This window comes from Lontra canadensis, unplaced genomic scaffold (assembly GCF_010015895.1).
Source record: "Lontra canadensis isolate GAN:19392208 unplaced genomic scaffold, GSC_riverotter_1.0 scaffold97, whole genome shotgun sequence".
NCBI classification, from domain to species: domain Eukaryota; kingdom Metazoa; phylum Chordata; class Mammalia; order Carnivora; family Mustelidae; genus Lontra; species Lontra canadensis.
The window spans coordinates 5,460,960-5,488,887 of NW_022631091.1; the positions used below are offsets into that span (position 1 = coordinate 5,460,960).

A 27,928-nucleotide genomic window follows, 5' to 3' on the forward strand; every position below is an offset into this window, starting at 1 on the left:
TGCAGTGGGGACCCCCTGCCCCCAACACCCATCACACCCGGTTCCTTTTCCAGGAGAGCGGTTCCTTCTCCTGCAAGCCTCGGACAGCATCTGCTCCTACAAGGCACAGCTGCCTGAACGGACCTCGCTCGGCCGGCCAGCTTCCCACCCCAGCGCTTTCTTCCAAATGATCCACGTTTCCCGGGAGAGGAGCTGCCCGGCTTTCCTCCCTGCACGCCACAGCGGGATGGAAGGTACTTCAGCCAAGGAGAAATGCATCTCACTTTCCTCAGTGAGAACCACTGGGCCCTTCTGCCCCAGGCAGACCCCAGAGCCGGCTTCCCTCCCACTGGCCACCGGACCAGCGCCGCTGCAGAAAGCGGCCGCTCCTCTAGCAACGTCTCCCCCACGGAGACACTCATCCTCCCGACCCCGCGTGCCCCGTGCTTCTGTGTGAACTGACAATGTTCCTCTGCTTCCATGGAAGGACAGGTTCTCCTTCCTCCAACAGAATTCACATCTGAATTCACGGGAAGGCACCTGGGACCAACGGCGCAGATGGCGGGGACGGGTTCCTGCAGCGTCCGCGGGAGCTCTCTGACGGCAGACCTCTGTGTGCACCTGTGGGGGGGCGCGTGCCCTCGGTCTGACCAGGGAAGAGGAAAAACGTGCGTGGGGCATAGAAGCGATAAGCGTGTACTGGAGTGTGCCAGGAGCAGGCAGGGGAGGGGAGGGGAGGGGAGGGGAGGCTTGGCCATTCCCACTGTTTAGAGTTCCCAGGGCACGTCCCAGGCCAGGTTCCTCCAGCTGCACACTCAGACCCATAGGCCCTGCTGGCCCAGCATAGGTCACAGGGCTGTGCCGGGGTGGGGGGACCCACAGGACAGGCGGGGGGAACTGAGGACACCCATGGAAGCCAGCTGCTAGAATGCTGTGCATTTAAGTTCTCCCGGCCTTTAGGGGCAAATATTTGGAGACTCTGAACAAAACCTCCCACTCGTAGCTATGAGGTTGGCTTGGTGGCAGCACCTTTTCCACGAGGAGTGGAGCCCAGCGTCCCCACACTTTGCTGGGATGGGGCGTCCCTCTGTTGTTCCCTGCAGAGGGGGGTGTCCTGTCAGGGACTGATGAGACGCTGAGGGCTACTCGGAGTCCCCGGCCTTGCTGGTGGAGCCCCGGAGTCCTGGCTGCATCCCTCCCCATGGAGGGGCTCTGAGTGCCAGGACGGAAGCTGCGTCTCTGCGGCAGGGACACTCCAGGCCGTGCACTGGGTCACGCCTGTCATCAGCATCCACGGTGGCCCCCAGAGACCCTCCATAAACCCAGTCCTGCGGGGTCATGTGTCCACATATGCAGAGTGAACCCATGAGAGCCACGAATCAGCGAATTAACGCTTTCCGTTCCACAGAAGAAGGGCAAACCTGCTGGTTCCCCAACACAGAGCGTCCCAGACAGAAACACTCGCGCCTCAACCCAGGAAGCCGCACAGGATCCCCCCAGATGTCTGTCGAGCAGACATGTGCCCCTCTGCTGCCAGCATTACGTCCTGGCGGCTGGTCCTCAGTGTCCTGAATGGAGAGAGCACCTGCTCTGTGACCCCCCGCCACGTCTACCTCTGGGCCGGTGTCCCCCACACGGTGCCACACGGTCAGCCTGTCTGTGCGTGAGGCCTACGTTCCCGCCCCAGGGAGGGCTGCACAGGGCCTGGGCTCTGTAGTGAGCCTGCGTGTTCCCATCCCAGCCTCGCTGCTGTCTGTCCCCAGGTTCTCGGGGGCGCCGGCTGCCCATCTGCTCCTCGCGGGGCCGGTGGGGTCGGACCCCTCCAGGCCGCTTCCTTCACCTGCACCACGTTACTCCACATTTCGTCTGCTCCCCGTGTATGACATACCAGACCCTGAGATTTTCTAAGAACTCCTACACAAATCGTTTATCTTCAAAGTGGCTGGGGGCCCCATGGGTTTGAGGCAAAGGCACATTCCAAACAACAGTGCTAAGTGCGTTTCGGGCATTTATCCATTTATCCAGGGACCGGAAGGGATATTAGAATCACAGAAGGCTAGGAGGACGCTAGCCAGGGCTCAGGCCCCGTGCCGCTGCTCAGAAAGCTTGGTGAACAGCCACAGACCCATGAAGAGTCGTCCCCTGAAGCGGGACCAGTGACAGGACAGGGAATGCTGTGTTGGGAGAGTGAACTACACGTTAGCCAAGACGTGATGACACCCACAGGCATTCCCGGGAGGTACTGGCGAGCTGGGCGTGAGGGTCCTGGAAGACGTCCTGCAAAGTGAGCCAAGGTCCAGGACCTCACCGCCCAGCTGGCCGTCCTCTGCCGGCACCTGCTGTGTCCTCCTCCCCCCGAAGAGGATCAGGAGCAGAAAGTGGGATGGAGTCGGCAGAGACAAAAGAAGACAAACGAGGATGAGGACGGAAGCACGAGAAAAAGGTAAAAGGAGTGAACAGATCTCAGCCTCCTACCTGTGCCTCGAGCTCCGGATCAGCTAAAATCGCCCCTTGCCACAAAGAAAGTCAGGCAGCCGGAGGTCCGAGCTCGTGCAGGGCCACAAGGGCACCTGCACGTCCGCCCAGTCAAGGGGCGAGACTGAATGACGTCCGACAGAGGACAGACGCCACGCAGAGCAGGACTCTCTCACAAGCCAAAATTGAAAGAAAAAACAGAAATAATGGAGAACAACTTTGTGCCTAAGCAAAGACAAAAGTGAAAAAAGCAAGTGCTTTAAACCATCACCCTCCATCTCATATTAAATACTGAGAAGCAGGGTGGGGGCAGGTCACAGTGTCGTGTGTGACTTTGAGAAGAGCTTCCCCGTGGGCCGGCCTGGCTCCCACCAGGACCACCAAGCACCGGGTGAGGAAGCACCGCCCACCGCCAAGCTCTCGGTGAAAACAAAACGGAGGTACTTACTACCAGTGCCCCATAGAACTTAGAGAAGGCTTGTCGGAAGCGGGACAGCATTCCGCCTGAGGTAGAAGTGGCGGCGTGGGGACCCGCTCCTCCTCGAGCGCAGAGCGTCTGAGCCCCCCGCGGGTCGGCCAGCAAACCTCCCAGCGCAGCTGGTAAACATTCGGGCCGATTCTCACCGGGTGGCACCCGAGACGCGGGATCCTTGCGGCGAGGGCAAACCACAACACTTTTAGTGGCTGACCTAATCCAGCACCTCGGGGTCATTTACTTAATATAGGGCCCGCGGTCGCCATTGGGTGACGAGCTGGCAAGGTCACCACCTGTTGGGCTGAGCGCCTGCCTGTCTCGAGCGGGGCCCAGATCGGACAAGCCGCTACCGCGCAGCCCAGGACGGCGGGGGCAGGACGCGCGCCGCCGGCGACGAGGCAGCTGGATACCATCTCGGGCCGCCGCTGTCAGACCCCCGTGAGGCTCCCGCCGCAGCCCGGGAGCCCGCACGGCAGAGCACAGAGAACGTGACTCTCACGGCTGTTAGCGTTGTTTCCCTGCGTCCTTGTCTAGACTCCAAGTCATTTTCAAGCTCAGATCTCCTTGCCCCGTGGGCAGGGCCCCTGCCGCAGAAACCCGAAACCGGGAGAGTGTGAGCCACGTACAGCGCCGCGCGGCTTAATGCAAAGCCACAAAGATTCACTGTTCCTGCGTCCGGCTGCCGTCCTCGGTCTCCTAAACCAACCCGTCTCTCCGGACCTGGGACCGCAAATATCTGGGGTAGCCTCAGGCTGCTCATGACGGGGCCCCAGCCATTTGGAAATGATGGAGGGTTTGTTTGTTTGTTTGTTTTGTAAAGAAACGTCCATACCACAAATACCCAGCCCACGGCTCCTTGAGGGGAGTGAATGTGATGTCCCCCACCCCTGCCGACCCCGTTAGGGAGCACGCCCACCGGCTTGAAAGCCCAACCATGCCCACCAGTTCCTTTTCTGGGCTTTCCCAAATCAGCTAACTTGCTGTTAAGCAATCTGGGAGGGAAACCAACAAAAATAAGAGAAATACATAAAAAATACGTTCCACAGATGTGTGTTCTTGCTTAGACAACCTCTCAGCCAAAAGTGAGTCAGCGGGTTTGCCCAGTAAGGACCTCAGGACCTCAGCCTTCGTCTCGCTGAGGCAACAGCATCCCTGCGTCCCCTGGCAAGGGGCTCCTCTCTTATCGGGTTACAATTGTCACTGTTCTGTTGACAAAATTCATACGTGTCTCTACCATGTGTCATTGCATGCCGCTGCTCGCTGGGACTTTATGTGACGTTTGTGACAAGAAGATAGAACATGTCTTTACGCCCGTGAATCTCCACAAAGGGGCGGCCCGTCCAAACACTCTTGGCCCCACACGGCTTCTCTGGCACATGGGGGTGTGGAAAATGGGGATGGGTTTTCTCCAGCAAGTCGGACCTCCGCAGAGGCTGCCGGCTCAGCCTCACCTTCAGGCGGTCCGTGGGGTCAGGGGAGCGGGCGTTGCTTCTCGGGGAATTTGCTGAGAACCTCCGTGTTTGGAACCGCCTGTCCGTCCACGGCCGTCCAAGCCACTGAAGACGCACTGTCCCGGCCCGCTCGTATCCGAGGAGTGGCCCCGTTTCGGAGAGGGTCCCAGTGCCGTTCCTGCTGAGGATGGAGCTCCCGGCCAAACCTGCCCAGTGGCCGCGCAGGCACTCCGCTCCTGTCCTCCGGGCCGCGCCGGGCTGGGGTGGTGGCGCGGATCACTGGCGTCACAGCTCCACCATCCCAGAGGGTGGGCAGTGTCTCAGCCCCACTCTGGGGACCCCTTATCCCCGGGCAGCATTCGCCACCCCGTCCACACGAGGCTTAATCCAAGCTGTGGGGGTCCCCAAGCTCCAGAAAGTGGCACTGGCCACCTGCCGACGGAGCCCCCAGTGTCCAGCGGGCAGCACGGTCCCCAGGGCCCTGCGGCACTCCCCCACCTCCTCGCTGCCCGAGACCCCCATGGCCGCAGCCACAGCACATCTTCTGCCCGTGACTCAGGCCGAAGCACGAGACGACTGCTTAGGGTCCTTCCCTTTCGTCCCCACACGGACTCAGTCTCTCTGTCATGTCCTTGGAGTCACCATCCTTCGCACCTGTGGGTCCCCTTAGTTCCACAGCTGTGCGCCCGGACCCCTCCGTGTCCTGTCCCCATCTCAGTGCACTCTCCACGGTGTGACCAGACACACTCTCACACCACACCACAGGCTAAAACCCTCAGGCCTCTGCCGTCCTCCGGGGAAGGCCAGCTGCTCTGCTGTGGCCGCGGCACGCCCTCCTCACCCTCCCGGCCCCGCCGCACCGCCACGCGCCGCACAGGGACTCTCCAGCATAGACCCCGTGCCTCTCCCCCAGCGTCCTTGGTCTGGGCCCTTCCTCCTCGAGTCCAGCTGCAGAGAGAAATCCGGGGGTGAGGCCCCCGTCCTCTCTGCCTCCAGGGCGCCCTGGGTCACCCTGCATGGCCACAGCTTGGTCTGTGTCACCCTTTAGGCCCCGGGAGCCAGGCGCATACCTTACCTGCTCATGCACGTCAGCACCCCTACCCAGAGAGGAGGGGCCCCCGCCGTGGGTGGGCCTGTGCTTTAGAGAGCCCGGCATTGCACGGACACATAACCGGTCATGAAGGAACGTGCACGCACAGCACAGCCCACGGCCCCGAGGGGTCACGGTCCTGACCCGCTTTGCTGGGGATCCCAGAAATACTGTTCCAAGCTCCCACCGTACATCTGCAAGACGCAGGAAGGCGAACGCAGGGAAGGTGAGTGCGGGGACCTCGGACGCAGACGCTGCTCCGGACAGAGCAGGCTGGGGGACGCAGGCACACTCAGGAGAGCGTGAGGTCCCTGGTCACGCCCGCCTCTCAGTGTGTGGGCACCGGACTCCGGCGTAGCACTGTCTCCTCCCCGTGGTGCCAAAGGCGCATTTTCTTGCTTCTCTTCACGCTCCAGCTCGTGACCTGAGAAGCAGACCGCCCGGGTTTGCATAACGTGTGTGTGGCAGCAGACTCACGCTCGTAACATGAAACAAGTCACGTCACTCTTAAATCGGCACGTACACGTGTATGTCTGGTGTCGCACATACAAATTCGAGAGTATCGAGAGCTGCTCAATACTGCCATATTTTTAAAAAGAGTTTATTTATTTGTTTATTTTAGAGAGAGAAAGAGAGCACGAGAGGGGGTGGGGGGCAGAAGGAGGAGGACATCAGACTCTGGACTGAGCACACGGCCTGACGCGGCCTTGATCCCACGACCTGAGACCATGACCTGAGCCGAAACCAGGGGTCGGGTGCTCCACCGATGGAGCCACCAGGCGCCCCAATGTTGCAATATTTCTGAAATGAATGAACGACTCCCTTTCTCTGTCAAGACAGAGGACGCACTAAGTTAACACACTAACACGCCACGTGGCTCAGAAAATGCGAGCTCTGAGGTACGCTTCCTGCCAACGCCCAGAGCACGAGGCCACCGGGTCCAAACGCTCTGGATGCATGAGCCCCTCTTCCCGGCGCGGCACCAGCTGCCAACGAGATCGGCACGTGCTCTGTAATTCTCCGTGCGCATCCACGCATCCGAGAAATGGGCACGCGTCCCTGGGCTGTGAATGACCCTCGGGAAGAGCGGCGGTGCGTGGGAGAGACGCCCGCTTTGTGGAGCTCACGTTCTGGGGCAGGAGCACCGCCGGACAAACAACCCCAAGTTAAACACACGAACACCGTCGTCAGGAGGCTGAGCGGCGGGTTACCTTGAGCGTGGAGGGCCGTAGCGAGTGTCCTCCAAACGGACACCTAGCAGGTGAGTCAGCGATTAGGTGGGCGAAGGAAAGTGGACAGAACCACGCCCACAAGCACAGACTGTGGGGCACAACACAAGTACGACAGACCCCGGGCCGAGGTCACGGGAGGGCTGTGCAGCTGGAACTGGGGAGAGCACTGGGGCCACATAGGGGTTTCGGTTAGAAGGTGTTTCTCAGTGTGGTAACTGACTGGCAGGGGCAGGCTGGAGGACGTCTGCCCACTCTCCAGGAGCCCGATGGTGGACCTGGGCCGGGCCGCGTGAACAGCAGGGTTGTCCGAGGTCCCACAGGTGGGATTACACGGGGATGGGTGACTGACCGCGTGCAGGAGGAACGGAATGGCGAGGTCGGGGCTGATCGTCGGACACCTGCTCAGGCAGCGGGACATGCATCATTTGTACGGAAAGGACAGCTCCCTCTCTACGTCCGCGCCAGACTCCTCTTCAAAGCCTCAGATGAACACGTCCACAGTTTGCTGGGAACGTTAATTCCACTCTTTCACACAAGCTCGACAACCCCATCTACAGCTGAACGTGTCATTTTTTCCCCGAACCACCCACTAAAACAAACAGCTCCTCCTCCACTTTTCCTCTTTATGGCAAATGTTCCTACCATTTGCTAATCATCCATGAAGGTTAATTTCCTGTGTCAACGTGACTGGGCTACAGGGTGCCCAGATACTTGGTCAAATATTACTCTGGGTGTGTCTATGAGGATGTTTTTGCATGAGATTAACATCTGAGCAAGTAGAGAGTAAAGTAGATTATCCCTCCCCACCCCACGTGGGTGGGCCTTGTCCAATCAGTTGAAGTCTTGCATAGAACAGAAGGGCTGATACTCCTTTAAGAGGTAACTCCACCTGCCTGAGGGCTTTCAAGCCTCGGTGTTTTCCTGCCTTTGGACCTAAACTGAAGCATCGCCCTTCCAGAGTCTTGAACCTGCTCGTTTTCAGACTGAAACTTAATGCCTGGGCTCTCCTGGGTCAGCCTCCACAAGCACGTGGGCCAATCCTTCACAATGTCCCTCTCTCCCTCCCTCTCCCTCCCTCTCTCTCTCTCTCTTTCTCTCTCTGTCTCTATGTATGTTTCCTATTGGTTTTGTTTCCCTGGAGAAAACTGACCAACACGTCAGGCAAAGAGGGGTGATATTGCCTAGGAAGAAGGTAAAGCAAAAAGCAAAACACCAAACAACCCTAGAAAAACTAAGACAAGCTATAAGGTATCACATGGTGTAAAAAGAGTCTAGAGTACATGAAAAGCATGATTCACTTCAAAGTCAGGGATGTTGGCATTCAGGCAGGGCTGCATCTGGGTGCTGGGCCAGCTAGTGCCAGAGCTATGCCCCAGATTCCCAGCCTGCTGAGTGTGGCCGAGTGGCTGACCTCAGATCGCTGGTGCACGTGGGGGACTGATGTGACCCCACAACATCTCATTGATGATGGACTCAATATCCTAGACTTTCTTGTCTTCTAAAGGGTGGAAATGCCATCCGAGAAGGATCCTGTTTTACCTCCATGGACAAGGGCCACATTCTCCAAGACGGTGGAGGGAGAAGATGGAAGATGGAAGAAACCCGGGTCCCTGGATGACCTCATGGAGATGTGCTTCCATACCGGCTGGGACCGTCCCCTTGGGACAACGCCGTGGGATTCAGTTCTCCCCAATGTTAGTCACAATGTGTTGGAGTCTCTCTACTGCCCTGATTTGGCTTGTGTCCAAGCAGAAATGAGGATGGAAACACATCCATGGACTCCATAGCACGGGCTGAGCCACAGTTCTCTCCGACACGGCAGGAGGGGCCTTCCCTGTGCATCCGTGGGTGTCTGTGGACACCCGTGGGCATCCACGTGCATCCGTGGGCACACTCGCTGCGTTAGTCATGCCCCGGGGGAGCACTGCACAAGGCAGGCACCGGGGAGCCATGCGAATACCGGCGGGCAGAAATGCTCAACTAGAGACAAAAGGAGGGTGAGAAAGTAGGGTACAAGTGTCCGATGATTTACTGGGGGGGGAAGAGCCTCATTCCAAGGTGCGAAGTGGGTGGCCTGAGACTTAGACAATCAAGAGCTTTTAAAAGTCCTTTTACCTAAGTTGGAGCGTCCTTTTCATGATGCTATTAGAGACCATTTTTTTTACCCAGCGGGTGTGTCTGCGTTGCACCTGTCACGCCTGTGCTTTTCCAAACCACCCCTGGGAGGCTACATGTGAGATCGCATTGGATTTTTTAAAATAATTTTTCCATTTTCTGTCTCATGAGGACCACACGGAGGGGCCCGCTTACACTGTGCCCCGAGAACACCTCTCTTCTCTCAGAAGTCATTCTCAGGCTTTGTCCTAAGACCTGCCTCCCCGAAAGCCTGGGACATGTCCAAGCTCCTGGCTCTTCGTCCTGGACAGGACGGCCTCCTCCAGCTCTCCCTCGGGCGCTCCCCACAGCAAACCTCTCCCACTCCCTTCCTCCCGGGCTTCCGTCTGACTCACGACTGTCCCGCAGCACCGGACCTCTGCTGGGCTGGGGGTCCACACTGCCTCCCGTGGCCTGATTTTCCAAAACACGTCTCTCTGATGGGATGAGACTCCCGTCACCTTCGAGCCAGGCCTCATCTCACCAAGTGAAACAGGTAAAATCAGGTTATCACCAGTCACAACGGGAAGCGTCCCGCTCACAGAATGCGTATTACAGGTGGATGCCAATGGCTAATGTAGTGATGAAAACCCCCTTTCCCAATTAGGTCGGCCATGGGAACGAGCAGACACTGTTCAGATGTGACCTTTCTTCTTGTCCCAGGAGAGCGGGTTTCTCCGTGGGAGGGGCGACAGCTGTTTGGACCGACAACGCATCCAACAGTGTCCTCATGGAAGAAACAGGAAGAAGAGAACAGTGATGCTTAGTGAAACCGTAGGGCGAAGGCTTGGGGTAGCGGCACGCAAAGCTGTAGTTACTGGGCTTACAGTCAGAAAGGCTTTGACACAATTCAGTTAACCTCATATGTACCTTTCTGCTTTAAGGTGTGAACCTTTTTCTGCACGAGAGAACAGCCAAAGGAGAGTGGGAGACGCGATGAGAGCATAAAACCAAATGGATGAATCTTGCGCGGCCACATCTGTTTTGTGAGCCCACTTCCTCGCTGCTGTCTTCAGGAGAACTTCAGTTGATTCTGGGTATTATTCTCATGTTTTGAGAGAAACTGGCTCCCAGATCTCACAACCAGGTTGGGGCTTGATTTTGCATCAGAGCGGGGGTTGCATCTGGAGAAGCACCGCCCATCGCCCGAAGACCTGGGAAACATCTACGAGGATCGTACTTAACAGACACTGAAATGCTCGTCACAGACACAGCATTCTTCAAATAAACAGTCATAAGGCGGGTGTGGATCACATACAGAAGGTCGCCAAGGTGATTCAAGGTCAGCTTCTTCTTCGAGAAGCTTCCGCACATAACCAGCCTCCCCCGCCACCTGCCGGATCCTTCATGGGCGCAGCCCCTGACACGGGCGAGCTACTGATGGGAGGCAGCCTGGTTTGCGGAACACGTTTCATCAAACGCACTCGTAACAGAGCGGGGACTGAGCCGGCGAGAGCGTCGTGTGGGAGCTGCGAGGGGCACAGGCACACGTCGGCGGCACACGGAAGGCGCCACGCTGAACACCAGGTGTGCTATCACCAGCGTTCACGGCGAGACACAGAAGCCTACGCGCCCACAAACGACACCCACCGAGCGGCGCTGCCACTCCTGCTCCTGCCTGGCCACATGCTCGGTCTTGAAAGTGTCTGGGTTGCAAGACTGTCCGGGGTCTCTACCGGGAGGGCCGGCGCAGATAACGTTCTAGAACACCCACTGCTGGTGTCACTGTGTTTTGCGCAAAGCCCGCAACTGTGTCTCTCTGACCTTGTCCCCCCTTCGGCCACATGTCCTTCCTTGGCTGGCCTGTCACCATGCTGCCTCGTCTTTCTCTGTTTACAGCAGAATTCTGTGGGTACCGCAGCATACTTCATTCATTAGGAATTGGATAGATTTTTTTCTATGCAAGGATTTTAAATGAGGATTGTAACTTCCTCGGTTAGTGCTCCGGTCGCAAAGCTTCTAAGGTTTTGAATGTTGCACTGCAACCCAATACGTCCCCAAAGCCCTGGCTATTTTCAGCGGGTGATTTTGCACAATCCAAAGTTTCTCAGGAACATGTGGATTGCCTCAGGGCTCACGCCCTGTCCTGCTAATCCCTTAGCGAACACTTTGAAGGGGAGACGATAATTGCATTTCGGAGTTCACTCACTTTCCTCCAGCTACGGTGTTGGCGTAGGGAGCTCTAACTCAGACGTTTAAGCCACCTTAGCTTTTTAAGGTTCTGTGTTATTCCTGGAGCTTTGAGAAGTTTGCCGTTATTCACGTGGGCAGATACTCAGGTACAAGTGCTGTAATGCAGGATGTTGCGTTTGACCTTACGAGCAAGCCTCTCTGCCTGGGTGTGAGCCCCCAGCTCCCCCGCAACCCCAGGACCTCTTTAAACTGGGTATTCCAAACTTTTCCCAGATTCATAAAGGTATTTTCGACCATGTCTCTGATGACTGCTGCAGCTCCATTTTGTCCCTCAAGAACGTCTGGGATTCTTAGCTTCCCTCTGACTTCCCAGGGTTCCCTCTCCATCAGCTTTCAATTTTGTTGGAATCTGGACTGAACCAGATCCCACCCCTGAGCTCCAGACCTCTCTATCCAGGATCTGGTCAACGTCTTATTTTGAAGATCTCCAACGCATGCCAGGGTCCATACCTCTCACAGGTCCCCCTGACTCCACAAATGGTGTCCGTCCAGCTACGCGAGCTGTGAACAGGGAGATATTCCTCTCCGCCTGTCCCATACCTCATCTACTGCCTCAGCCCACTGATTTGACCTTTAAGTGGTCCTCAAATTGCCCACTCCTCTGTCTCCCCGCCATACTCCTGACTACGAGTCAGCTATGGCCACCCCAGACTCGGACCGCTGCAGCAGCCCTCGCTGGGTCAGAGCAGTCGAGTGAAACATGGACCTGAGCACATCACCACCCTCTGCACAAACGCTTCGAGAAAATAGGAGTAAGAAAATGTTTTCAACTTGGCAAAGACTATATTCCTAAAACATTTAGTAAACATCATACTTAGTGCAGAAAATTTAAAATCAGGAGCAAGGACGTGCGTTAATACAATAAGTGTCTAAACTGCTACCAAAGGTCCTTCTTTACCAATGTAAGGAGATGGTGGGGGGAGTGGGGCAGGGAGGGGGGAGGAGGGGATGAAGGAGAAGAAGGGGAGGGAGAAGGGAGGGGAGAGAAGGAAGAAGGGAGGGAGAGGGGGAGGAGGAGAGGAGAAAAGGGGGGGGAGGAGGAGAGGAAGATGGGAAAGTGGAGGGGATGAAGGAGGCCTAAAAAGGGGACAGATGACATAGCCCTATACACATAACCCTACATACATATACACACATAAAAGGGCAGATGACATAACCCTATACACAGAAATCCCAACAGAATGAAGGCACTTAAAAGTAATGAGTGTTCAAAATGTTGATGGATATAAAATCAGCTTAAAATCAATGGCATTTTGGGGCACGTGGGTGGCTCAGTCAGTTAAGCCTCTGCCTTCGGCTCAGGTCATGATCCCAGGGTTCTGGGTTCGACCTCCACATCAGGGTCCCTGCTCAGCGGGGAGCCTGCTTCTCCCTCTCCCTCTGCCACTCTCTCTGCTTATGCTCTCTTTCTCTCCTTCTTTCTCTCCGTCAAATAAATGAACAAAATCTTTGAAAAAGTCAACATTTCTCTGTGCCTACAATAATTAATGAACATTTTTATCAAACTTATGTGATGAATTTTTATCAAATGCCTTTTCTGTATCAATAATCATATGGCTAATGTGGTCACTGAGAAAAGACAGGAAGAGCCTGATCAAAAGGTAGGAAAATCACGAGAACAGTTTGAAGCAAGAGAAACAGATACCTGACCGTAAGTATATGATGAAACGTAACTCACTGGACATTAGCGGAGAGGGACAAAGGGAGGAGACGCTACTTTGCGACCGTCATATGCACACGATTCTAACAGTCTGATGGCGCCACGAGTTGGTGAGCGTGGGCGGAAAGAAAGCTCCTCACGTGCGTCTTCTGCGAGTGTGAGTCGCTGTGGCCATTCTGGAGAACATTCAGCAGTGATGCACGTTACGTACCCGTGGAATCTGTGACCTGCCCGTCCCGTGCCACGTGGCCTGGAGACTGCCCCAAAGACTGTAAGGCCACAGGGCAAGCGGACAGCTACTTAGGCAGGCTTTAAGAGCAGTGCTGGGGGAGAAATACAACCTCAGGACAGCTATCAAAGTAAACTAAACTGTCACACATGGCAGTCCCTCCAGTCCACAGGCACACACAGGCTGCGCAGCAGACCAGACCCCATGGCCAGGACAGTGCCCATTACCACAACCTGTGCCTTGAACAGCAGTCATGAAACTCTGTATGAAGTGTCTAAAAAATGCTGAAAGGTTCAATAACGATCTTTAGAATTATTGGTGGAATTGGGATGGTCAGATAAATTTGATTTAGGGAAAGAGTATTACCAAAATTGAACAAGGCCCAAGATATCTGTAATTAGCCTTCAGGGAAAAAGAAGATTATCCAGAAGAGTCAAGAATAAAGACTGTTCAGAGAAGTTGGTAGGAAAAGAGAAAGAATCAGCATCAAGTAGGCATCTCCCTTGTGGCTGGTCCTTGACGATCGCCTTAGGAAACATTCTCACTAATGCGGACATGGGCAAGTGTCACCTCTTCCTAGACTTGGCAGTGACTGCCATGAAACCACGCAGCGGGACAGAAACCCAGCTCCGTTTCACCCCGATAGTGAAACACGTTACAGCAGGGAGACTTTGGGGAATAGAGAAGATCAGTTTCCCAAAAGTAGCACTAGTCTTCTTGATCTCCTCTTGTTGATCTGCTAAGAACAATGCAAACAGGAACCTTCTGGAAACAATCGTAGTGGCGTGGTAAGGGGCACAGCTGGATTACAGGTGGCTGTGGTGGGGAAGTAACAGAAGAATTGAAATCCGGTGACTCATATTTCCGGACAGTGAGGATGTGGGCACACTTTAAATGATGGAAAAAATACAGAACTGAGGGGCTTTCAAGACCCAGGACAGTTCTGAACGAGCAGTTCCAGAGGCATGGCAAGAACTAGATTGCCACGTTAACTGAAGAATTGTCCAATTACCCTTTTTATTAGTTTTATTGTTTGTTATCTTTAAAGAGAATTTTTCTTGCTAAAATTGTATAACCACAGGAAAGAAGGAAAATACTCCCTAGTATAATTAAATCTATGCATTTACACTTAAATTCATATTTAGTTCATTAAAACATTTGTGTTCTCTGTTGATTCTAGAAAAGAACTTATTGAACTCAGGATATTTTTATCATTAAGTAATAACACTGCAGGAACCATAATAGGATTAAGCTTGATGTCAAATTAGAGTTAAATCACTTTTTTAAAAAAAGATTTTATTTATTTATTTGACAGAGATCACAAGGAGGCAGAGAGGCAGGCAGAGAGAAAAGGGGGGAGGCAGGCTCCCCGCTGAGCAGAGAGCTCGATGCAGGGCTTGATCCCAGGACCTTGAGATCATGACCTGAGCCGAAGGCGGAGGCTTAACCCACTGAACCACCCAGGTGCCCGAGTTAAATCACTTTTAAGATTAATTACCTAGAGGGGCACCGGGGTGGCTCAGTCTGTTACAGACCTCAGCTCAGGTCATGATCTCTGGGTCCTAGGGGTCCAGTCCTGTGTCAGGCCCCCCACTCAGGGTAAAGTCTGCTTTAGGATTCTCTCTTTCCCTCTGCTCCTCCCCTTATGCTCTCTCTTTCTCGTTCTCTCTCTCAAATAAATATATCCTTTTTTTAAGAATATTTACTTGCATTCCACAAAAATATTCCCATCTCGCAGAAAGTTAAGCCACACTCAACGATCTGTCTTATCAGGATGTTGTAAAAGGATCAGATGCCAAAAACAAAAGAAAACAAAAAGAAACCAAATTTTGGTGGATCCAGACCCTCCCCATTTTTCCTGCCCTGTGATGCTGCCACCAAGCAGGACAGTAGGAGATAGCCAGTGACACTGCGCAGATGGGCACATGGGGTCCTGCATGGAGGCACACGGAACCATGCGGCATGCGCTGGGACACAGGCAGACCTCACTTCCAATTAAAAAATTAACAGGTGTGAACTTACTGTAAGTTTTCACCACAATGGCTTACTTTCCAAAACAATCGATATCTTCTCATTTTCAACTTTAATTACATTTTCAGAACAGGTGATTTCTCAACTGGAGTCTCTACCATTGATTTCCATGGGCAACAAATGATAGAAACAGTAAATTGTGCCACAAAATTAAAGGTTATTAAGCTCTGTGAGTCGAGTAGAGCTAATTACGTAGACAACTGGGAGAAATGGGAAACACAGGGCATGGGCTGCTCGGTCCGTCCACATGCAAAGAAGGAAAACGGGAGCAGGATCATGCACGTACGACAAGCCGAGAGCCTGGACAACGGTCACTCCTCACTCTCGCACCTCCCGTCGCTTGCCCTAGGGACGTCACTGGCCCGTCGGGGGCTCAGTTACCTCTTACCTGGCACTGGGCAGTCATTCATGCTGGGTGTTTGTAAACGGGTGACAGGAGAACGCCTGCAGGGTGCTCTTCATACAAACCTGACACATCACTGCTTTTATTAACAGAAGAACCCCAGATCCCTCGTCCTGGAAGCCAGAAATGACGACAGGGCATGCACTTAAGATAGCTATGGACAGAGAGAGGAAGCTAAGACTGGTTTGGTTTCACCTCAACCTTTCAAATCACATTCCACTTGTAGTTATTGTTATTCTGGTCACCACCTCTGTCCCCCAGGAGTCACACCCCCCAGTGAGACCGGTGAAGATGAAGAACCTGACACACAGGTGGATCGAGAGGGTCCGCAAATGTCAAATAACAAAAGGAAAAAGCAGAGGAAGAGGGAAGGAGTGAAATCCGATCCTGGTGCATGCTTTGGCCAGCTGTGTTCCGTCTTTCCCTGCCACGGTCGGGATTTATAGGTGCATAAATGTCCCCCCTCTATTCTCCAGGATGGATTAAATTATCGTCAAGAAGTATTTTTCAAATAAACACTTCAGTTTCTGTGTGAGCCTGATTCATCACAGCTGAAAACAAATTAGGGGTTGCAAAGGTCCACATCATGTAGGGAACAACTGTGATCTTCTAAACGGAAGGACAGCTTTAAACCCCTGAGAAAGCTTCAGTATTCATAGGTGCCATATTGCATATTGAACCAGAATCTGCCGTAGAAAGTCATGTGCGCCATCCCGAGGGACTACGAATCAAACCAGGGCAGCATGAGTTTAGTCATACTCGTGTCTTCAGCCTTCCATGTCTTCTGCTCCTTTCCTTATCAATCTCCTGGGTTGCTGCTATTAAAGACACTCCTACGACACCGTCTTGAGCACATCAGCTGAAGACCATGTAACATGAACCTCCAAACGCCAAAAGATTTGGTTCAATTTCACTTTCTATGTTGTGCCTCATTTTGAATGTGAAGTGCTAAAGATAAGACTCTCGCCATCACCCCCACAGATGCCGGGGCATTCAACCAGTAATACCCACTTTAAATGGGTCCCCAAACATCACTCCCAGCACTGACTGCTTCCCCAGCACAATGCACTCTGTGCCACACTCCTCAGTCCACTTTCTTATGCAATAATGTGTCCGTGCACACACCTCGTGCGGGGGTGTGCGGTCAAACACTGTCCCTTTGTTATATCCTGGAAGCATATATCTTACACCTTCAAGAGATGGGACACGTGCTCTTTTCCCTATTCCTCTCATGAAGAACAAGCGAACACTCTCAATATTTTATAGAAAACAAACCTTAGAGGTACTCTGGAATGTGGAGAGAGGTAAGCAGGTCAGCTCCAAGTTTCAGGGCCCGAGGAATGACATAATGGTGGTCAGTCCCCAGGGTTTTCTTTTTGCCTCATGCATCCTGCACCTGGAGCTGAGGAAACCAGCAGCCCCAGACACCAGCAGGCACAGAGGAAAAAAAACCTGTCCTGTCCTGTCCTGTGGGGGGGCCTGGAGTCCTTCCTCGCCAGGCTGTAATGAGGGTCCACAGGAGGCCATTTGGAAGCCAGAACACCCCCTTCTGTTCAGCAGCGACAGACGCCCACTCAGGAGTCAGTGGGAGAGGGGTGGTCTTGCTCCCCTCTCTGTAGTAATGAGGTGGCAGCCCCACTTCTGGGGTGGTGTGTGAGCACACTTGTGAAACCCAAGCCTTAGAAAGGATCTGGGGTCTCACAGCATAAGAACAAAAAATGCAGATTTCAACAAAAAATCACTCATCACACCAGGAAGAACCAGGAAGATTTCAATCCGAATGAAAAAAGACGACCAACAGATGACAAAACAGGATGACAGAGATGTTGGAATCATCTGACAATGATTTCAAAGCAGTCATGAAACAATGCTTCAACAAGAGATTGGAAACAGGTTGAAACAAATAAAAATAAATAGATAAAACCTTCAACTAAGAAACAGGAAATGTATGGAAGAACTAAGAAGAAATGTGGAATCTGTAAAAAACAATAATCAAAATTAAAAGTTTGCAGTTTGGGCCTAATAGCTGAACAGAGGGAACAGAAGAAGGTATTAGTAAAAAGGAGAATAAAACAACAGAAGCTCTCCCCTCCAAATCTAGAGAAAGAGCAATACCAGCCCAAAGGAAGCACAGAGAAGGGAGTACATAAGTACAAATATACATGAGGAAATGAATGAATGAATAAATAAAAACAAAGAGCAGTGATCAATGAAATTAAAAACTGACAAATAATAGAGAAAATCAATGAAACTATGACCTGCATTTAGAAAAAATTCAGTAAAATTGACAAACCTCTCACAAGACTGACAAAAGGGAGAGCATGAGAGAGGGAGAGCGAGCAGTCGCAAATTGCCAGCAGCAAGCATAGAGCAGCAGGCATCACTACAGATCCTACAGACATCAACGGTTAATAAGAGACACAGCTCAGAACACAGACATTTGCCAAGGCAGGTGAAATGCACCTGGGGATGGACATGCTGCTGGCACGGCCCACCCACCTGTGGGGGGGATCTTTGAAAGAGGCCTGCACAGGCTGGAGAGGGAAGTTCAGTGTCATCTGAGCAAGAAAGTCTGGGTCCCAGGCACTTGGAGCACAGTGAGAAGGGAGGGGTTCAGAATCTGGAGGAGCATCCTCTGATGAGGGACAGGCCAGACGCAGACCAGACTAAGCTCCTGATGCCCAGGTTCTAGGACAGGGGATCCTCTTTTCCAGATCTAAACACTATACTTATTAAAGATTTGGTTTTTTTTTTTTTGCTGTTGATAAGGAGATGACACCCATAGACAGACACAGAAGACACTAGGTACTTGGGGCCAAATTAACACCCATTGTGTAGGTTTCTATGAGGTTTTGCAGCTGCACCATTCACTATCTGACAAGAACTTACTGGGCTTCTGTACTGAGCCAAGAGCTGGGCTTAGAGCCTGGTGGTAGAAAGACCCAAGAGGGGCCACAACAGCCTAGGGAGAGAGGTAGGTACCACTGCCTGCAGTGGAGAAGCCAGGAGCTCCACAAGCTGTGGTGGTCACCGCTCTCCCTGTGTGGTCTCGATGCAGCCCTCCAAGGACCACAGATTTGCTGTGTCCCTACATGTCTGGAAAATTACTGAAACCGGAGGGCTCTGCCTCCTCAATCGCCCATCACCTATGCTGCCGTGTGTTCTATGGACAGATATGATCAAATAGCTACCACAACACAAAGTTGATCCCGAGTTTTCTCTCTTTATTGTCAGGGAAATAAACCACACCATGTGTCCATGAGGTGCATTAATCAGAACAATCTAGTACATATTTGGGGGCTGACCATCTGAGACCTCCACCCGGTGGGTGCTGTCAAGGAGATGCTCCACCAGGATGGGGTGAATGACTCACTGGTCTACCCTCCAGCGGGAGGCAAGGTTCTGCCATGAGGGTAAGAGTGCCCGATGAAGGAGGCCTGCATCCTGACAGCTCGCTGAGAAACTGAGCTGAAAAACACAGGCACAGATGGAGAAAACCATCACAGGATCACAGAGAGGATCCATCTTCCGCAGAAGCTGCTTCATTGGCTCTCAATCTGTGGTCTCATATGTCTCGCTGGCGCTGACGCTCCTGTTCCAGCACCGGCACGTCCTCCCCCGCCCCCGAGTCGTGCTCGCTGCCCTCGTCCAAACACTGCTCGAGTCTGGTTTCTTGTCAGACTGTGGCAACCCTAGCTGCCCAGCTCAGCTCTGTGGCCACTGGGTTCCTAGAGATCAGAACACACAAATCCATGGCTGGATTTCACATGGAGAAAGTGGGAGGGTTTGTTTGTTTGTTTGTTTGTTTAATCATAGTTGATTAATGAAATGAGGAGAAAAATACATCTAAGGGATGCTGGGGGGGCCGAGAGAGCAGGTTTTCGTCAGTGCCCGTGGGCCATGCAGCAAACAGGCAGCAGACCCTGCTTTGCGCTCTGTTCTTTTAAATAAAATCTGGGCCACGGCCCTGAGCAGAAATGCAAAAACATTCATGCATGACGCAGAGGGAAGACAAATAATAGGGATATTGAGGAGTGGCTGAAAACAGGAGAAGAACACATGGGTGAATTACAGGTCCTAGAAGTGAGCTCGTTCCTGGCCCGACGCCGTCATTGGCTCAGACTCACTCTCCCAGCCAGAGAACCCCACAAAACCGAGTCTGTGAAATACTCCACGTGAAACCACAGGCAAAAATGAACGCATCTCACCTGTGCTGTCCTGGAGGTCAATGTGGGCCACGTCCTTTGCAGAGGTGGCTGTGTGGTGCCTGATGTTCTAAAACTAGAGGAGGTTCCCGGCGCTCTGGGGCACCTGCCACTCAGCCCACTGCTGTTTTCTACAAAGTCAGTCTGGTGTCGCCCGCATCAGCCCCACAACTGCCTCTGACTCCCGGCTCAAAACCCCACTGCTCGGTGCCCAGCTTTCGATGTGGCTTCTGACATGGCTTCTGACGTGGCTTCCTGGTTTCAAGATCTCTGCGGGGCTCGCCTCGGACAGCCTGTGCCAACCATGTCAGTTCCCTGGTCGGTTGTCGGAGATGGACCCTTCCTGCCTGTCACCCAGCCTGACTCCAGCCCCCAGAGGACCACAGGGGTCACCCCAACATCCTGCAGTGGGTGGGCTAGGGAGGGGCTCATTCTCCAGTCTGGTCTGTGTGCCACTGGCTTGAGACACAAAACACATTCTCACAATGAGGTGACACGTTGGGTGGTGTGTGGGTCCTTGTGAAAAACCACAGGAAAGCCATGTGGCTCCAGGCAGGGGCCTGGCCTTCCAGGTTTAGGTCCTGAGAAGACACATCCACGAGACAGAAGATGGAGGGGAGAAAGGGAGAGAGAAGCTAGCTTATTTACTGGTCTGTTATGGGTTGAACTGTGTCCCCTCAAAAGATCGGCTTAAGTCCTACTCCCAGAACAGTGAACCTGAACTTATCTGGAAATAGGGTCTTGGCAGGTGCCATCAAGTGAAGACGGGTCATCAGGGTGGGCCCAAACTGCCTGAGTGCTTACAAGAAGAGAAGACAGATGCAGGGAAAGGAGGCCGTGGAGGAGGCAGGGGGAGGGCCAGTGGGTCGACACGTGGGGAGAGCCATGCCCTGCCCACAGCCCAGCACAGGGGCGGGTTCTTCTGCGGAGCCCGGGGAAGAAAGCAGCCCCACTGACATCTTAACCTCAGGCCCCTGACCTCCAGATCACCAGAGAATTCATTTCTAAGCTGCCTCATATGTGCACGAGCAGCCATAGGAAACCAATACCTGGCCCTGCTGAGTTTCTGTCAAAGGTCACAACTTGGCTTCGGCACCCTGTGTTCTAGATTGTTCTCTTCAGCTCAGGGGCCCAGGCTGACTGCCCTCAGTGCTTGTGCAGGGGCTGGGCCAGGCCTGCCTCCCTCCTGCCGTGTGCTTCTCTCCCAGAGGAACCCTCGGGGGCTTATGGCACAAGCGGCAGGCGACATCGAGCTCAGCAGCGCAGGGACGGTCTGGACAGCAGGTCCGTGTCGTGACAGTTATTGGACAGAACAAGGACACCGGGACAGGGAAGCTTCATGGAGGGAAGCACGCAGGAGGCCAGGGCACCTCCTCCTCGCCCCTCGGTCAGGCCTGGAGCCAGACACAGCAGTCCGGTGCAATCCCACCCCATGGCCCTTCTCTGCTCCTTGGCTCAGGGAGGCCAGGTCAGCCCCACTCCAGGAGCACGCGGCTGGCAGGTGCAGCTCTACTCTGGAACCGCGGTTCCCACGTGCCATCCCTGGGCTCCAGCCATCAGGTCAGGTGCACATGGGAATACCGGCCCTGGGCTGCTGCCGCTTAGAGCAGAGTACACCTGGGTGTGGGAGCGCGGCCAGGCGGAAGGTGGCCAAAGGTAGAAACTTCCAGGCAGAAGACAAAAACACCCTTAGGTGTGATGGGCAGCATGGCAGCAACAGCTAATAATACTGTGTTGCCGATTGGAGAGTTGCTAAGGAAATAGATCTTAAATGTTGCTACCAAAGAAGGAGATGGTAACGCGGTGACGCATCGGGTGGTAGCGGGAGCCCGGGGTGACCACCTTGCAGCAGACTCAGCAGGTGGGCTACAGCTCGCTTACACCGGCCCGTGGTGCAGCTCAGTTACGTCTCAACGGAGCTGGAAAACAGGAGTAAGAAAAGGCAGACTTGCAGAAGAGAAAAATCCCAAAACAGACTGAGGTGTACGTAAGACTTCAGGACATAAGTGCTGTTTGAAGTCAGAACAGAAAGGAAAGGTTATAAGAACAAGTGAGTAGAAAGGGACAGGCGGACAGTTTGGAAAAAAAAAAAAACAAGTTAAATCCCTAGCATACACCTTACAATTGAAGATGCCAGAAAAATTAAAAGTCTAAGTGTGAAAAATCAACCCTGAAGAAATAGAATACAGTAAGGCTGAGTGTTTATGTCATCTTTTGATGGATGTGACTTTTCTAAGCATGAAATCAAGACTGAGTTTTAAACTTTGGATGTCAGAATAATATAATCAAAATTGAAACTTCAAAAAAATATTTGCACCCAGCATAGCAATGACTTGATGTGCTCTATGAAGAGCTGCCACAGATTAGTGGGAGAACAAAAACGTCTGTGCGCTGAGCTTCTAGAAGGACCCGGGAGTGGGCGGGACTGGAAGCCCAGGACCCAGACCAGGGTCGGGGCAGAGATGAAAGGGGACAAATGTGGAAGTTCAAGAACAGAGAGGTGGGGAAGGGTTGCGGCACCCGACACATACAGTCTATCTGCTTGAGTTCCAGAATGTTCCCAGAATATAAATTAGCACGCTGGAAAGGCATTTCTTCCATAATTAACTTCTATCTGGGGCAGACATATTTGATATAGATTTTCACAGTCATGATTGTTTTATTGATTTGTCATTTTCTTACAAAGACAGAAACAGCGTCGTGAGTCTACCTTCACTTCGTCTAATTAGCTTCCTTAGTCACGAGCACCGGGGAGCAAGCGCCGGTCTTATCTGGAGCAGTCTGCTGCCACTCCGCGGGCAGACGGCCGTTCATGGAGGCTAGCCTGGGCAGGACACTAATGCCCAGCAGGAGAGGTACTCAGCCTCATTTGTCAGCCGGGACTTCAGTCTCCAAGAGGACCCCTGAACCTACTCATCAGGAAAAACAGAAAGCCTCAGAAAACAATGTTCCCTTTAAAAAAGACTAAGCGTTCCATGTTTCTTTGAATAAAATTAATAACCTTAGGGCCATATTGAAACCTCAAACAATACATATTGCCTTTTTAACCACATAACAGAATACAAACCTATCTGAAAATATAAGTTTGTGCACACATTAAAATTATCAAAAGAACTTCACAACATGGATTAACAAGGATGTGTTTTCCAGAAAGTAACTAGCAAGTATTTTAAGAGAGACTTATCTCAAAATCTCACCAACTCTTGCAAAATACTTGCACCCACACACCCACACACACAGGCAACGGAAACTGGACAAACACTGTGAGGTCAAGTGCATCTCAGTATTGCACCTTGAGTTCATGGAGAGTGAAGTCTCTGTATTTTTAAACCCGTGAGTCAGGTCTGGAGCCTGTTGATAGAGCAGGGGAGGGGAGGCTGACGGCCACGGATCCAGCCGCCGGGTTCCTTCACACTTGCCTGTGGTCTGGGGTGTGAGCACACGTGTGCACATGAACAACCAAACATCAGGAAGTCACTAAGAACCGCAGGAAGCGAAGACCATGAGGGCTGTTTCTTAACCACAGAGGAGACGTCCTCATCTGGACCAGAGGCTGACTCTGAAAACAAAGCCAGCGGACGATGGCAGCAGTTGGCAAGACGTCCCTGTCGAGCGCCAGCCTCTGTCACACTCGGCTCTATCCCTGCCGTGGGAAAACGCCCGTGGACAGCAGGTCCATGCGTGGGTGGGTCTGAGATACAATACCTTATGTACGGGAAGGGAAATTTGAATTTCATACTGTTTTCATGGATCATGAAAAATTTTCTAATGTTTTTCCCCCAGCCATTTAAAAAAATGTAAAACTTATCCTCAGCTCAAGGACCAGATGGAGATTGGTGGTGGGCACTGGTCTGATGTCCCTGGCAGGGCCTCCATCCCTGGAGGGCTACCCTTCCAACGGTGAAAGCCAGAATGAACCACAGCCTGCCTGTGGAAGGTTCCAGAGAGATCAAGAGGAGGGAGTGGCTCTTCTGGGACAGAGGTGCTGGGGGGTGGGCAGCCCCGTCCCGAGCGCCTCCCACTGTGCCTCGTGGTGCTCAGTACGGCTCTTTTCCTTCTGCTTTATTTCTGCCGGGTCCTTCGCTGCGACCCCCAGCGTGGCCCGGATGCTGAGTCCTCTGCCCTTTTCACTTTTTACATAACCAGAACGTATGCAAGCTTTGACACCTGTAAGGACTTTAAATGAATCGACTCCAGCTTCAAAGTCAAGTGTGAGTGCCCCACCCCGCCGTCTGTCATTCAGTACTGTCACTTACACGGCCCAGGCTGTCCGTAGGGATGTCTCTGGGCAGCTGCTTCCATCCTGAATGATCTTCTTAAGCCCGGTGGTGGATATTCTGGATCCAGCCAAGAGTTTGACTAGATAGTGTCAAACAGACCCAAAAATAAATGTATCTTGTGTTCTGCCCTCTTATCACTAAAAACACCAATCAGTGGGGAGATCCTCCATCTCATCATTTTTCAGACTGGAAACCACTTCTTTCCGCTCGGGAATCGCAAGGGGGCACGGTCATCAACCTCGCGTTCCTTCTGATAAGCGTCACCCTGGTGGTGCTGGTTGGAGCACACGTAGGAGATCTTATGAGGAATGTTCATATTATACTTTGCAAATTCTATGCCCCAACATTCAGCAGATCTGCAGAAGAGAATTCATGTCAAATTTCTCAGAAATGACAACTTCGGGACGTGTGGGAGAAAGAACTTCAATCTGAACATTTAGCTGGTTTAAATCCCCAAGCTCCCAAATCTTAAGATCTCTTTCTTTCCTTCTTCTTTTATTTTTAGAGAGAGAGCGTCCGTGAGGGCAGGGGCAGAGGGAGAGAATCTTCAGCTCCACGCCCAGTGCAAGGCTCAACATAGGGCTCCATCTCATGACCCTGAGATCATGACCGGAGCTGAAATTGAGAGCTGGACGCCTCACTGACGGAGACACCCAGGAACCCGGGAAGCACCATTTCTTGTCGTTACTGACTTTCATTTCTCATCGTAATAATCCAGTACATATTTTAAAATAATCGAACACTATAACATAGATATCTTTTCATTAAATAGCTATCCATATTTTATTTTAAATAAGAAGTACCCAAATGTTAGGTGAAGCCTATACAACATAACGACCATTCAGGGACTCCTACTGCGCACGGAGAACGCGGCAGACACTTTCTTCTCTCGGATGGCAGCATCATATTAATTACAATATTCATCTTCCAAGATTACAACAAAGAATAGGTTTCTAACAATTACAATCAAAAGATGAGTATGTTAACTACATTAAAGGATGTTTCCGTGTCAGGGTCTAGCACTGAAAGTTGAATGTCACCCACACACTTTCCCCCAAAGTGAGCCCGCTAACCCAAGAGGAAACCCAGGGCTGTCTGACCCAGAACCAGAGCCATCAGCTACCATGTAGCTGCTTCTTTAAAAAAAAAAAAAAAAAAAAGGTAAGACAAAGGAAGGCATTATCAGAGGAAATTGAGTAAGACTTGAGTAAGAAACGAGCATTGAATAATTAGCTTTTTGAGGCAGTTTGACCACGTTCCTAATTCAAAATGAGAGGAAAGTCTTGGTCATAAGAAACATGGCCTTGATTTATGTGAGGTCTAGCTGGCGCTGGGCGTTTTCAGTGACCTTGCCGCACATTGTTAGCGCAGCCCTGCCCTGTTAGCTCGCGATGCCCGCCCTCACGCACCTGGGAAGGAAAACCAGGCAGGAGCGTCCAGTCGCTACAAAGTAGCAAGGCCACCTCCGCCTTCTGGCTGTTAAAGCCCCGACCCCTGAACACCTCCGCAATGTCTGTGCCATAAACTCCCACGTTTGACCTAAGACATCTGAGGAGAAGGTGCTTTCTGAGAAGTTGCGTGTTTGATACAAAAGGGTAATTTCTCCGTTGAAAGTCCCGCACTGCACACTGCACAGAAAACCCGGCCAGCGGTGGGCGGGCTTGCGGCCGGAGGACACCTGGGCTCACGGGAGGGCTCTATCGCTATTTTAGGAGGTGAGTAATTACTTATCGATTTCATGAGGATCGCAACTCCAAATCTGTAATCAAACTGGTGTGACTAATGAAAGGGTTTATGTTGAAAGAGTTATAGACCAGAGCAAATTAAATACCAAAAGCGCACGTGCTGGAGACACTGATACTTTTTAGACAGGAATCTGCTAGCCAGACCTGAGCGTGGATGTCCGTCTTTCGGGCACTCCTCGTTTCCAGCACACGCACGGGACACTCAGTCTCCCTGTTACGGGACTGACATCAAAGGAGGCTGTGTGGCTGGGGAGCCAGACCCACGCCGTGGGTGGGGCTTGGTGGGGCTGGCAGAAGTCCTTCTGCTGCTGTGGACATAAACAGTCACTGTCCACGTCTGTTTCCGCACCCTTAAAATGAGGAAGTTAGAACCGGTGGCTGTGGGGTCCCCCCGGGCTCTGGCGTAAGGCAGGAGACTTGTTTGGGCAAGCAGAGGCCGGCGCTAGGAGGGCCGTGGGCAGAACAATGGTCCTGAGGTGCTCAGGCATCATTGTTTACAGCAGGAAAACCCCCAAACCCTGAATGCCCGTCTCGAAGGAAATGATTTCATACAGCCTGCCAGTTTCCTGCTGCTGTCTAAAAGAATAACACAGATTCACCTCTAAGACACGCTGTTGAGTGGAAATAAACAAGTTGCAGTTATTATTATATGAACCCTCTCGAAATACTGCTGTATATTTTACACTCCCAAACGTAAGTTTCTAAAAATAAAAAGAAAAGCACTTTAAAGCAGGTGTCCTTGGTGGGATGGGAATTGGGGTAGGGTATACTTTATAGTCTGAGTAGATGCTTGCCTTATCAATGATGTTTCTGTTTTTCACAAGGTGATTCCATTCTAATAATAATGACAAATAAAGGGCATTGGGGGGGTGGCCTGTCCCTTGATTGTAGCTGCCCTAAGACAGTACTGGCTCAGGACACAGTACGCAGCCCAGACCCTGGGGCCCAGCATGCAGGACCCCACTGGTCCAGCGGAGAGCCCCTGGAGACGGGCGGATGGTCACAGTTAGTGAGCGGAGGGACCCTGTGAGGAGGGAGAATTCTGGATGGAGCATGGGTGGGCCCAGGGGACTCCGGGGCCCCGAGCGCTCTGGCCCTTGAGTCTGATGAAGAAAGTAACGCGCAAACACCCATGCTGGAGACAGGACGTCTGCATCTGAGACCCACGCTCGACGCGTATCCAGGCTGGGGGGCAAGTTCTGAGCTCCATTTTCCCATCTGGAAGAGACGGGTCTTTGTGACCGTGCCATACTTCGCACGGTAGATTCAGAGATCAGTGAGGGGACACGCGGCCAAGTCCGCTGTTGACCGTGCGGCTCATCAGCTACTCACCTGCGGCAAGGCACTGGCTTCTTGAAAGCATTTTACACTTTTTAAAACTACAGCTATCGTTCTGCAGTAAAGGGAAGTCAAGGTGAGAAAAGAGTTGGCAGGTCTGATGCCAGAGCCCTCAGAAGACAGGTGGGATTAGGAGGACACGACGGGGATGCCGGGCAGTTTATCCAGGACTCAGCAGGTGCTTCTGCAAGAAACGAACGCTCGCTGTTGCCGGTCACAGCATGAAGGCGGGTCTGTGTCGCAGGGGAGACCAGACTCCAGAGACGGACCACTCCGGTTCAAATCCCACCTCTGCCTTTTATGAGCTGTGTGACCCTGGGCAAGTGACTTCACCTCTCTGTTTTATCGCTTCCTCTTCTCTAAAATATAAGACTATCACTCCATAGGTTGTGAGGAAGGGGAGTTAATGCTTACAAAGTACTTAGAACAGCGCCTGGCACATGGCCACACAGGCATCTATGAAATCAAGCAGCGTGTCCATCACCAGGACGTCCACCACCCAAACAAGCAAGACCTCCTGGCACGCTGCTGTGATGTTCCGGGGCTGGTGACGCCCATGCGCCCATGCCAGGCCCGCCAGGCTTGGCCCTCTCGCAGCTCCCTGCTGCCCCCCACCTGCTGTGCAGGATGGCGGGCATTGCTAAGGGGAGGTTTTAGATCGCCTTTCCAGGACTTCCTTCCTTCCTTCCTTCCTTCCTTCCTTCAATCATTCAAACCATTCAAAAGAATTCCACTTTTCTGAGCAAAATCACACATGAATGTGCTAAAAGCTCTTAAGAACAGAGCAGTGAGGTGCTTCTTAGCAGGGCTGGTGGACCAGCATCCTTCACGACCGAGCCCTTTATTCCTGGTCAAGGCCCACGCAAAGGCCAATCCCACGCACGGAGCTGCTTTGGAATGTTTTGCAACAGAATTAGCAAAACTGGGAGTTTAATGGCAGCCCCGTCCTTGTTTTGCAACCTCTGTCTGTCCACTGAGCTGTCTGCCC

General features: G+C 52.4%; 1 protein-coding gene across 3 annotated transcripts in view; it reads right to left on the minus strand.

The window, feature by feature from the left end:
• RPS6KA2 (ribosomal protein S6 kinase A2) overlaps positions 1-27,928 on the minus strand; it is a 304,538-nt gene that overhangs the window by 196,562 nt on the left and 80,048 nt on the right. The window contains exon 1 of one of the 3 annotated variants that reach the window (XM_032837183.1): positions 2,903-2,968. The exons of the other annotated variants lie outside the window; for them this stretch is intronic. Coding sequence (XP_032693074.1) covers positions 2,903-2,953 — 51 coding nt within the window. The 5' untranslated portion in view covers positions 2,954-2,968. Of the gene's footprint in view, positions 1-2,902; positions 2,969-27,928 lie in introns of those variants that run through there. 3 annotated transcript variants of the gene reach the window in all.